The sequence below is a fragment of the Nylanderia fulva genome, unplaced genomic scaffold (assembly GCF_048542155.1).
Source record: "Nylanderia fulva isolate GAGA-0341 unplaced genomic scaffold, ASM4854215v1 Scaffold34, whole genome shotgun sequence".
Classification (NCBI taxonomy): Eukaryota; Metazoa; Arthropoda; class Insecta; order Hymenoptera; family Formicidae; genus Nylanderia; species Nylanderia fulva.
Genome location: NW_028190411.1, coordinates 1,055,949 through 1,069,144, shown reverse-complemented (window position 1 = coordinate 1,069,144; position 13,196 = coordinate 1,055,949). Strand labels below are relative to the sequence as shown.

Genomic DNA, 13,196 nt, shown 5'->3' with positions numbered 1-13,196 from the left:
ATTAATCAGTCGCTCTATACGCGTCATCGAATTTAATTTTTCCGTTTTCACGAAGGCGCGTTCAGGCAACGACAACAATTGATTCTTTGCGCGCAATCCTGGAGCTCGTTAATTAGGTGATAAACATTTTTTCCGGCCGCGCTAATTTGTCGCTAAGCGGTTCGCGTGAATCCGGCAGATTACTTTTGAAAAACGGTCGGGACGGGAGCATCCCGTGGCGATTATAACACCCGTGGAATTAAGCAATATGAAATATTCATGGGCGGCCTTTATAAGCACACGGGGCCACCTGCGTATGTGTGTGTACTACGAACGTATATTATTTTATTATCTAGTGGACGTTACGCATAATGTCCGCAACCGTGGTAGGCCATGCGAGGTGGAGGACACGAGGGGGTCGATTGTTACGATCCTCTATTGTTTTATATTATAATTTGTCACCACCGCGTCCGAAGCACCCCGCCCATTCTACAAACCGGCTCGGCATTTTGCCAGATATAATTCGACTTTTCGGCGGACACTCCTTCCCCTGTATATCTGCGTTATTTGTGCTTGTCCGCTGCTACAACATAATATTCGTTTGGAATCTAATCCTGTGAAAACAAATCAATTTAATCGGAAACACGGTATTAAACAGCCGAGATAGATGAATACACACCGTTGAATTGCAATAAATTTAGATATGTCGGGAATATTGATTACCAGGTAAATGTAATTGCTCTGTGTGTTATTCAATACCATTTGTTATTAATGGACCAATTGTGGATATGAATTATTATAACGTACGAGGTGTCTCGTTCTCGAAATTATGTTATTTTGCATGCGCGCTGTAAGTAACCAATTTTAAACTCGAATTAATTGTTATTGTGCGGCAGGAATGTTGCAATTTTCAAAACTCCCATTTCTTTTTGTCTCGAGAATAACAAATATCGCGTATATACATATGTGGACGCTTTGTAATATTTTCGTTAATGAGACTGCCGCGTCGAGAAATTCTGATCTTGATTTCCGCGATATTCAAACATAATTTCAATTACGTCGAATAACAAATTAAAATCTTTAACAAGGTAAATTGGACTTGACGTTTGCTTTTTTGGTTCGTGAAGAATGGATAAAAAATTCCGACGTTGTGGACTACTTTGAAGGAATGAGGGTGAACAGATCTCGATATGAAGGAATGAGAAAGAGCCGATTCGTACGGGACTTTATGCACGTGTGCGTATGGGGATGGGGTGAAATTGTGTGCACGAGAGTGGGTCCAGTTAGGTGCTACTTTACGAGCAGTAACTGCCGTCGTAAACATGGCAAACACAGGTCGCCTGCCTCCGTGCTCGATCGGAGTATGGAGTACACACAGATACACACACACACACACACACTCTCTCTCTCTCTCTCTCTCTCTCTCTCTCTCTCTCTCTCTCTTCTAATGTTTCTCTTTCCAATTTTATTTTATTCTCGTGCACTACCCCGGAATGTTTAATCGCCACTTTCGTCCGTCGCGAGCGATCGGGCAAATAGATATCGAGACCGAAGAACTGCACCTGGGATGAGTTCGAAATGAGCTCTCGGTCCCTTTTGGACTGTCCCATCAGAGCGGATTAGATTTTACGGGTCGTTAGTCGAAACGAGAGTGTCTATAATCGCCGAGAGCTTAGAAATAAAGCGCGACTGACTTTCGAGGCCATTAGTGCTTAAATGGTAGCCGTTTAGAATCCTGTATCTCCCGACGTGGCGCGAATTTATCCTCTTTACCATTTTTGGGGGGTCAGTCGAACTTTCTGTCTCGCAGAGAAAGAACCCGGTATGGAATTCTTTGTCACTTCCGTTGATGTATCGATAACAGCGCGACGCGTTCGCAATCTACTCACAGAATTTCTAATACCCGAAACATTAAGACAGCTTTTTACAGTCGGAGAACGAGGTCAATTATACGGGACTTAAGCTTTGCTCGTGCAGTGTTCGAATACGTGACACGACGTTCTCCAAGATACGATAGTTTACTCTCTCACCAAGGAGAGGAAGAAAGAGAGAGAGAGAGAGAGAATAACCCCCGGCTGTGCGCGACCCTCTCCATCGAGTTATCTCCGCAGTATCTGCCGCATAAATCAGGAGCCGTGGATTACGAAGCTAAGGCTGCGGAAGTAACGGGATTAACGTGCATCGCCGGTTAAGAGCGAGTGCGCGCGCGATGCGCAAACTCCATAATTGGAAGGAGGATGAAACGCGCTCTCTACGTGTCGGGCTATCGTTTACCCGCTCGTCTGAATTACGTGTACGCGCCAGACAGCCCCGTTATTCGTGCGATTGTTTGTATAATTCGGGTATCGCAAAGAGATGCCGACCGAACTCTGCATAGTCCGCGATCCTCTTCCGTAGATATATATACCTATATAGATTATTAGAACAACTTGGTACCCAGAAATTCGTCCAGTCCTTCGGTTGGCGGGATGAGTTTGCTTCTTTGGAGTCACGACGCGACCCGGTTTCCGCTGTTGGTACTAACTATTCGGAGTCGCGCGATACTCTGTTGGTTCTTGCCATTAGACAAGAGGCGGCGGTAATTCTCGTAGACGTTAGAGAGCTCGTCCGTCCCTTATTCCCAACTTTAAAGTAATTTTGAAATTAGCCGCCGAAAGCTCGTCCTACTTTGAACAGCAGGAGTTTGCAAACACATAAACCCGACCGGTTTTGTGCCACTGTTTTACTCTTACCTACACTTTCGGCTGATGAGAAGCTCTCGCCGCGAGACCGAATTTCGACGCAATTTGCGAAAATGGTGCGGAAAGATCGATCGTATTTTTTTTAGGGACGATGCTTTTTTTTATTACAACTTTCCGATCACTTGCCATATTTATTTCACGATTATATAATAACGTATATATATATATATATATACAATTTTAATTATATAATTATTTTCACGATTATATGATATATAACTAATACAATATATAGATGAGAGATGTCGTTGAAAGTGGATATAGATATGGAGCGCAGCAGCGGGCGTGGTCGACGATTAACAGTTGGGTCACGTTGTTCTTGCAGTCGCAAATACTTTAATCTGGCGCTCATCCCAGCAGCCGCTTCGCGAGCTTTCCGTCCGCGTCGAGACCTTCGTTTCTTTCGCTCGCATCGCGAAAGTAAGAAAGTCCTCGTCCGTGGTTGACGTAGGATAGACTACAAGGTAGAAACGAGCCGATAAGCCTCGCTTCTTAGCCAGTCTGGGGATAACGTGACGCGCCTCCTTGCTGTGAAAATCCTTTTCGCGTGAGTATCCGGGTCTCGCGTGTATGTATCGTTTCGATCCACCGATGTACGGTCAGAATTGAAGATTTACGCGAATTTGCCGGAATTTATGTACGTCTTCGTAGAAATTGACGTTGAGTTAGAGCCTTTGGCGAGGCACGCTAGGCACTAGGAATTGGAAACTAGAGAATTCTGGTATTTATAGCAGCGCTGGCCAAAAAGATTCATGTATTTATTAACGACACCGAGTGTAATATTTGAAAAAGGGGGGTTTATCATATAATTGTCTGTCTCGAGCTAAACATTACTCCGCTTCGTATTCCGGCGAAAAGTGGATTGCGATGGTTTGGACGGTTACCAAGAAGTGGTACGAGGGCGAACTCGTGCAGCGCCGGGCGAATAGATCTCGAATTCGCGGCGACTGCACGTGTAAACCGGGGTTTCTGGTTTCAGCGGGTTATTTACGACAGTTCGTCGTAACATTTTTCACAAGTTTAATGTGGCGAAATATTCACGATTCGCCGCTCTCTAAGAAATTCGAATGGAAAAGTATACGTATACGTGTTTTCCAAGTTTTGACGTAAAATCTTCTTTATGCTGTTGCACTGAGCGACAAGTTGTCGAACCATAGACTTATAATACGTATAATAATATATAGAGATGTGAAAGTAGAGATTCTTATTTTTCAAACTATTCTAAAAAAATTGTACAAGTTATAAATTATTTATATATATTATATTGTACTTTCTTAATTGATTCTGAAAGGAGTGTCAATTTTGTGCAGGAATAAGTTTTTATTCATATTTTTATTAGAAATAGAAATTTGTATCGCACAATTTCTATCTGAAATAAATATTAAACCATTGCCATAAATCTGGCAACGGTTAAAATATAAAACGAATAGAGAATTTATAGGAGATCGGAGAAAATGTACAACAAAAAGAGAGATACTAATATAGAGTCATTCATCAAAATTTAACATTATGAAAAAAGTCAAGAACTTGTAAAAATCTTGTTGAAAATTTGCCAAAATATAAAAATATAAAAGGAAAAGATTAGTGATTTGGCGAAACGAAATTATTTAAGCAAATGTAACATTAAAAAACTTTGAATCAGTGTGCATATAAAATAATTTTCACATCTCTGTATATAAGATATATAATGACTGGCAATGAGATTTAAATAAACGAATCGTAACACACGTTAATATTTCCGAAACATAAATATTTCTCAATCTTATTCTTAAAGCAGATATGATTTTGCTTAATATTTCTCGTGTATATCGACATATCGAGCTTAAATCGTTCGAAATTAATTGAATCGAGAGCAAACGCCGTCTAGAAGACGAAATAAACAAAAGGGAAGGCAATGAAGATCTCGGTTGTCCTTCGTGCTCGATCTTTCTTTTTCATTCTCCATCGTCCTTCGCTCTCTCCTGCAACGCAAACGGACCACTTCTATTTCTCTGGTCCAGGTCGGGCACTGTTTTCCAAGATCCCTCCACACTCGTGACGCTCGAGAGAATAATTTAGAGAGCACTTTGGTGGTGACGGCGACGGCGACTCCACCCCTTCGACCACGCCGACCGAAGATATCTTTCCACTCCGCTTTTCCACCGTCTTCCTCCTTGCTGCCTGCGCTCGCTTTATGAATTGTCTGGTCCGAAGTTATGGCCGGCCCGGGAGCCCGTAAACTGCCGGCAGCGCTGTCGCGAATCAACCGGAGGTCGAGTGCCAGTGACGTTCGCGAGGCTCTTTTCGGGAAGAAACAGATTTCCGGTTGCCAACGTCAGTTCGCACCTCTCAGAACGTGTTCTTCTTCTGCTCTTCCGGCGAAGAATTATTCCCAGCTTGGGATCTCTTTACCATCAATTCGCTCGAAATAAATTGTGTCTATATAATGTTTCAAGGTGGATTCGGATTATTTCTAGTATTTTGCGAGATTGATTTGTATTTTTTATTAAAGTTTGTTTTGCGGTCTTATTGTAACTTTTAATTATCTTTTTGTTTCTCCTTTCTTGTATTTGTGTTTTATATAGGCAACTATAAATTGTCGTATTTAGTTTTTATGTACCAGAGGGACCTTCCCGTTTATTGTCTTAAATAAAATAAATAGAAAAAATGATAAACGAGAGCAAAAAATACGCTTGATCTTGCGAGTTTGCGCTATGCGTGATGAAATACGCAATATGCGTATCCATCGATCGTCGGTGCAATTAAGCGTAGTAGAGAGCGAAGCGAGATGACGTTCGCACCGATGCAAGCTTTCTCTGATGGATGACAGTTCTTGCTGCTTTCGGCGACGCGCCGACACTCGATGATATTTTGATAGCCAGATCGACATTGACACAATGACAAGTTTGCTTCTGATTCGCGCGCGAGAGAGAGAGAGAGAAAGAGAGAAAACGTCGCAGTATCTCTCCGGCAGAGGCAAGAGCATGACTATACCGATACTTTGATGGATGATGCCGTCATTCGCGTCAGGCGTTAATGCGAGTATTTGAAGAAACGTGCGGACGGGGCAAGAAAATATATATGTCACGGGAGAAAACATATTTCTGTATTATTAGCAGATATTCAATCGCATGGAATATAGCACAGAGCATTATTTAGATATAAATTGCTAGCAAAATTTTATAGTACAATAATTACATTTCCCTTTACATGATATAAAAACTAGAATATAATAACGTTAGGAAATATATTATTATAAAAATGATAACGATTATTAAAATGTTATTAAATAAAAATACTTCAATTTCTTTTATAAGGATAGGTCCACGATATATTACATTGTGGGTTTTACAATATAATTCCCCGTGTATAGATATGCAGAAGGCACACTCTTTGCTATATTCGAAACGTGTCGCGTCTTTGATGCCGTATCTCGAAATTTGCCCGCTCGGAGCGCTTTCGTAAATTATGTAATCTTTGTCTCCGCATTTGCGTAATTTCGAGCGAAAGGAGATAATTATATCTCTCCGATCGCTGCCGGGTTACATACATTGATGCAACAGCTTCTGGTCGTCCATCTCTCTATAGGGATGGAAAAGAAGTGTGGTTCGAGAGAGAAAACGAGAGAAAGAGGGAGGGAGAGAATACTGTGGTCTCGTGACCACAAAATATAGTCGGAGCCCCTTTGTCGCGACAAAGAGCAAGCCCACGGCGAGGAAGCCGGCGGAGCGAAGGGCGTGTTAATACTAAAAGCAATAAGCAAGCAGTGGTCGCGGCTGAGCTGGATGCGAATACAGGTTTCCGAAGTTATTGTTGTGACCACTATTCCGCCTGGCTAGCGTCTCTTCACTCTCGCTCTCCTTTCTCTCTCGCTCTCTCTCTTTCGACTCGCCTCGCTAAATTAAATTTTGCTTTGTGCGCGGAAGACCGTGCGTAACAAAGATCCGGAGAAAAGTTGGCATCGCGAAAGAATTATGCGCAGAGCCGATTATCTTTATTTATATATTGTGCACATTCCTCGATTTAGAAAAGAAAGAAAAAACATCTTCATCAATTAATTGTTGATCGCCAGTGATAAAATTTTCACAAATAATAAGATGCAATTTAAAAATTCGACCAAAAACTGACTATTTATTTATTGAAAGTAAGTACACACTACGTTTCGACCCACATTGTGGTCCTTTTCAAGTGTTCTTTCTTATTCAGCAATTACATTAATTAAAAATAGAAACATGAAAATTGTCCTGTCATATCGACAATCTGTTAGCTACTGACCAGCTTGAAAAGGACCACAATGTGGGTCGAAACGTAGTGTGTACTTATTTTCAATAAATGAATAGCCAGTTTTTGGTCGAATATAAAATTAATTTATTCAAGAAACATCGTCAAATTTCTGCTATTTTCATCACACAATCTTTACGAATCGTCGAAAATAAGTACACACTACGTTTCGACCCACATTGTGGTCCTTTTCAAGTGTTGTGACAGTAGCTAACAGATTGTCGATATGACAGGACAACTGTCGTGTTTCTATTTTTAATTAATGTAATTGCTGAATAAGAACAACACACTTGAAAAGGACCACAATGTGGGTCGAAACGTAGTGTGTACTTATTTTCAATAAATGAATAGCCAGTTTTTGGTCGAATTAAATTGCATCTTATTATTAAAGAAAAACATCTCCATCGGTGCAGTATCGATCAATTTGCAAAAAATTCGAATAATCTTGACATAAGAAGAGGATCTCTCTCTCTCTTTCTTTCTTTCTGGCGTACATCGTTGTGAAAACCATAGAAAAACGGTGCACTCATCCTCATGTTTGAAAAGGGACATCCTCTTGACGAGGCACAAAAAATATTTCTCCATTTCGGTTTATTTCTCCTTCTCGTCTCTCCTTTCTCATTTAAAATATAACCGAGTCGTCTATGCAGTACCTTCTCCTGAAAACACAATTTTTCTTTATTTTTTTCTCTTTTGCATCGCTACTGGATACCGCAAGCTCGACGAGTTACGAACTCGTCCGTCATAAAGCGCTCGCGCACGACGTGCTCAGAAAAAACGATCTCATCAGGATGTTTCGATTCGGACAGGGTGTGGAAGAGGAAGGGAGGAAATTGCATTTGGCGGCGCCGTGTCCGGGATTAAGCGTCGCCTAAACTCGACTCCGAAAGAACTGGGTCACATCGATCCCATTTGAAATTAGCGCATATCTCGGCTCTTTTTTCCCGTCCTCGATAAATTAAGCGAAGAAACGACTTGAACTATAATATATGCGCGCGGCACTTATTTCCGCGCATTTCGAAATTCTTTATTCCCGACGATCCGTCAGCTTAATCGCCTGATTCGCAGGGTACACAATGAATCGCGTCGCGGCATCACCTCGTAATCCTCGCGCCGGCAATTTATATTAATTAGCCCGTTCGCGAGCGCGGAGCCATTCGCGCCCGACATAAATTACCGGCGCTAATGATGAATGTCAGGTATAAACGTAATATTATGCAACCGTGCGACTGCGTGTACGAGTGCGGGAGGGAAAGGAAGGGGCTTGCCTTCGCCAGGTAGATTCGGGTCGTTAGAGGCGCGCATCAGAGCCAAACCATACGTGACAGCGCGTACGTGTATTCACATACATCCGTCGCGAAATCAACGTGACGTCCCAGCACGGTGATTACGACCCGTCGACACGGCTACGACTCGATATTATCTCGGCGTGATTACGAATTATTGATCAGAAATTAGCGAGATGCGTGATAATGATTGTTTTAATAAATCGTTGGGTATTCATGCTCATCTACTTTATTCGCTCGTTATGCGATGTATTGAGATAGCGATTTTTAAGCGAATCAATGATTTCAAATGAGATACGGATGAATTGATTGTTATATAAATTAGGTATTTATCCAATTTTCTCGACATTATATTGTCTGATTCGCGGAAATTCAATGTCATCTGAAAGTTCTACACGATATGCCATTTTACTTTCGTGATCAAGTTTGGAACTTGCGTTGTGTTTCAGTTCAATTTAACCTAGATTTGCTTGATGGAGCAATTAGCAGTTGGTTCTAACTCGACGTAGATAAGGAAACTGCGGACGATAAGTTCGCGCGACCGTAGATATCGCGATTATTTCGCGATAGATAGATGACTTTATTTCAGCGTGTTCGTGCCGGCGAACAAACGTCATAAGCGCCTACGCGCGCATTTAACAAAATCGAGTAGTCAGTCCGGGCACGATCGACGTAACGAGTCAGCCAACTCTTGTTTTTAGCATTTGCCATTTTTAGCCAGCCAACCGGGGAATCTTGCAGCCTTTGCACTTCCGCAGTCTACTCGGCCTTCTCTCTCTCTCTCTCTCCTTTTCCTTCGTAGGCGTTCGTACACTACCCGCATACCAGACCCCTTCTTTGCGAGACATCCTTACTCGGTCCCGTTTTGTCGGTGCATCGGCTAAAGGAATCCCCGGGATTCCTCCTCTTCGCAGAGGGTGGGAAAGGCTGGTTGCAATCAAGCGCGGGCGCGGACTTTGAGGGTGCTCTGGTTCCGTTTTCTCACGGTCTGCATTATCTTCCCAGACTCCTATTGCGGCTCGAACTCCACCCTCTTTTCCTCCTCTCTTCCCAAGCTGAGGTAACGATCCAAGTGGAAGAACGTCCCCGTCTCTTCTCTTTCTTTCTCTATTTGTCCACACTCGCGTTCTCCTCTCGTTCCTTCGGTCTTCGGCGAAATCACCATCGATCGTCGTCGTCGAAAAAGGAGTCGAGCTCGCTCGGTACGCGTTGCGGAAACTCGCCTTACGCGATCGTTTCTAGTTAGATTTGATGAGAAACGCTGTCCCAAGAACTCGTTCGAGCGTCGATAGTCAAACACCGAGATTCGGCTCGGGCTGCTTTCATTCAAAATTAAGATGAGTACATCGAGCAAATTACCGCGTAATACATTATTGATGAAAATTATGCGCGATATATATCATCTCAATAATACACGTAATGCAGTATATTACGCGAATTGCGAATCAATGTAATCACGATGATCTAACGCAATCAATTTATTATGAGACGGCACTTGATTGATATATCATTATAATTCCCGGCAGCAGCGATTTTATCCCACACAGCATCCTTGCGCCACATCGATGCCTGCTCCCACGACTTCGAATGACGGTGATAAATCCGAGTTTGCTTTACGTCTTGCTGATGTCTTAAAGCTCTCATTAGTGTAGCTCGTCGCCTTCGACGAGCCGAACGACGAGAGGCCGATGAGAAGGAGAGAGAGAGAGAGGGAATTAGCGATGTCAATATTTGCGGTGCAATCAACCCGCTTCGACTTCCCGGTCCCCGTCGTCGATTCGCCGTCCTGGTTTCGACACCGACGCTGATTGTCATCCACACTTCCACTGATCAGGTTGCTCGCCTGTGTTGCTGTTGTCTTTTCTCATTTCGCCGGCTCTCGTTCGCCCGATCTGTACATATCGTCGGTATAGCCGATAGCAACGCCAGGTATATATCCATAGATCTCAGACGCGAGAGGGTCCCTTTCGAAAATGTCGTTTATTTGGTTTCGCGACTCTGCTCCTCGTTCTCCATTTATCAAGTAACGAGTAACAATTTTTTTATTCCCGGACGCACGACGTTTCACGGCGACTCACGCGTGACAAAGCGTCCGGCGCTGATAAAATTCGCGTATCCGACCATTCGTACTTCTTACATTTGACAAGTCTCTGGCAATTTGTCGGCATTAAGAATGATCGAGCGTCTCGAGGCGGATCGCGACGGCTGGGATGGCCAGCGGCGATGAATCGCGACAACGAAACGGTCGCGACGTGGAGAGAAATGTCGAAATTAAAGTTTTCGCAAGTTATTCGAACGTTACCTGCGGCGCGCGCGGTATGAATCGAATGTCATTTGTTGGACTTAAACGAGTGGGCGGCGGAGAGATATATGTATAGAAAAAGAAAGGTCGGATCGTGTGCGGAGAACGGAAGAAAGCTTATAATGCAAACCCTTTTGCGGAGGGAACAGTAGCGAACGGAAGAAGGAGGATCGCGCAGATTGAAAGTTCGCATCCGGGAATTCACAATTCTGTCGTACAAATCTTCTTTCGGGTTTGCGATCCTTGACGGTAATAAAAAATGTTATCGGAAATATAAATAGCGCTATTATTTGTATCCGTCTCATTATTTGTATTTTGACAAATGTTTTTCCTTGCACTACACGGAAAGAATTTTCTCTTAGAATTTATCCTGAAAATCAAGGTATTCGTAGGATAATATGAAGTATTGGAAGAATTTTATAAGAGTTTCTCTGATTAATATTTACCGCAATAAAATATATTAATAGGTATATAGTAAAAAAATTAATCGAGTATATTTTATATCTTATTGTGGTAGATATTAATATTTTTATTGTGATAAATATTAATCAGAAAATTCTTCCAATACCATATTGCTTCACGATTACCATGATTTTTCGGATAAATTCTAAGAGAAAATTTTCTCTGTGTATAACTACATTCTCGATCGCTGATGTAGAATTTGTTTAATTGCGTATATCAATGTAATAATTACCACTGTTACATCGCACTATCTCAGTTACCCTGGAGAATTATGGTCGCCCTAATGGCCGATTTTACGATCAGGTAAATAAGACACGGTCTTGTGATGGCGCGATCTTTGGCCCGGATCACATTCGATAGTATTTTCCCTCAACCTCTTTGCTTTACCTTCGTTTTCCAGTTCCATCTCTGACTCTTTTCTCTCTTCCTCTCTCTTTTGCTTCTTCTGCTTTCCTCTCTCTTTCTCTCCTTCACCCTCACCTAGTGGCGTGACACATGGCTAGCATTTATAGTGCGAGATAGCGCCGGTGGTTCTCGACAGCGCCGGCAGATTTATCCTCCACGGTTATTGGAGTTATACAAAGGATTTTTCCAACTGATCCCATAAAGTATCTGTGCCTGATGCCCTATTATTTACGCAGCCGGCAGCGCGGCCGATGCCGCGAAAGTGCGGCTCTTGCTTTTCATTCCTCCTAGTTTTTGCGCCGGAATGCGAGCGTCGTCATGAGCTTGTCGCAGATGCTATTTTACGCTTCGTCGTTTTCGATTTATCGCGAAATGGTATCTCGCCGATATCGCCTATTCATTGAATGAATTATTATCGCGGACGGGCATCGAACGGTATATAAACTAGAGCTCGGGTATATAAACGAGAGATTATCTCTTTCTCTGAAGAGAAAATCTGTTGGATTAATAAAGATCTAAATGCATGGCTACAACTTTAGTTTTAATTAATATTTGAAATAACTATTGATAAAGGCACGAGGAATAATTAAATTTTCTCTTAGAACGCCTGCGATAAACGCGACTCTTTCTCGAAAACTTATTTATTCTTGTTACACGTATTTTTAAACTAAATACTTGTATCGTCTACAGTCTACGATACACGTTACACTAGCCCATCATTTTATCCCTACGTTCGTTCGTTCGTTCGTTCGTTCATCCATTTGTTTGCCAACGACGAGTTTGTACCATGTTGTTCGGCATTAATGGATGGCCCTTGTTTCCGTACGTTTTATCGGCGACCGAAGCTCATAGGTATCGTTCCAATGGTAAAAGAGTTAAAATTGACCATAGCATTGCTCCGATTCTGAATGGTATAGCTTCGTGTCTCGCTATCTACAGTGCTCCTGTCTTTCAATTCTTTAAACATGACTCACGGATTTTGAAAAGATTAACTCGATGGGAGAGAAATGTCCAATTAAAAAGATATCAATAAAATATAGAGCACGCATCTAAAAAATATTAAATATATATATATATTGTTTTGTATTATATTAATTAAATTTTTTTTTGCATTACAAATTTCAAGTATTTCAGCATATTTTATTTTCGTGTACTTTGATTATTAAACGATTTATATATACATCCCGTATTTTATTTATTAAAATATAATATTGTATATATATGTCTCGTTTTCGTTATATCTTGTTTTTGTATATTTTAATTATTACAAAATACACGATATACAATATGTATATATGTAAAATAGAGGAAAATGTGTTTTTGCTTACAGGACTCGGAAGGCGACACACCCCTTCACGATGCGATCTCTAAGAAACGGGATGACATGTTGGCTCTGTTGTTAGACCACGCTGCAGACATCACCCTCACCAACAACAATGGCTTCAACGCTCTGCACCACGCTGCTCTTCGTGGCAACCCAAGGTGAGTGCTTCGCATTTTCAGATGTGACGCTTTTGTCCGCGGCGCTGAATGCGTCGTTCTAGAATTTAACCGTCAGGTAGCGAGAGCGAGTTGCAATGAGCTGCCGGCTACCCGCAGAAAGAGAGATACGCCGATAAACAGCTCGCGCCGGATAACAATTACGCTTCTTGTAACTAATGGATCACTAGTATCCAAGCTGTGTTACTTTGAGGAACATTGTGTTAATCTTGTGTGCGTTCGATGCACACAATTTATATCGATACCGTAGAGAGATTTTTT

At 42.0% G+C, this 13,196-nt stretch overlaps 1 protein-coding gene across 1 annotated transcript in view; it reads left to right on the top strand.

Annotated features, from left to right (window-relative positions):
- mib1 (E3 ubiquitin-protein ligase mind bomb 1) overlaps positions 1 to 13,196 on the top strand; it is a 374,656-nt gene that overhangs the window by 33,437 nt on the left and 328,023 nt on the right. The window contains exon 9 of the mRNA XM_029310927.2: positions 12,766 to 12,917. Coding sequence (XP_029166760.1) covers positions 12,766 to 12,917 — 152 coding nt within the window. The remainder of the gene's footprint in view (positions 1 to 12,765; positions 12,918 to 13,196) is intronic.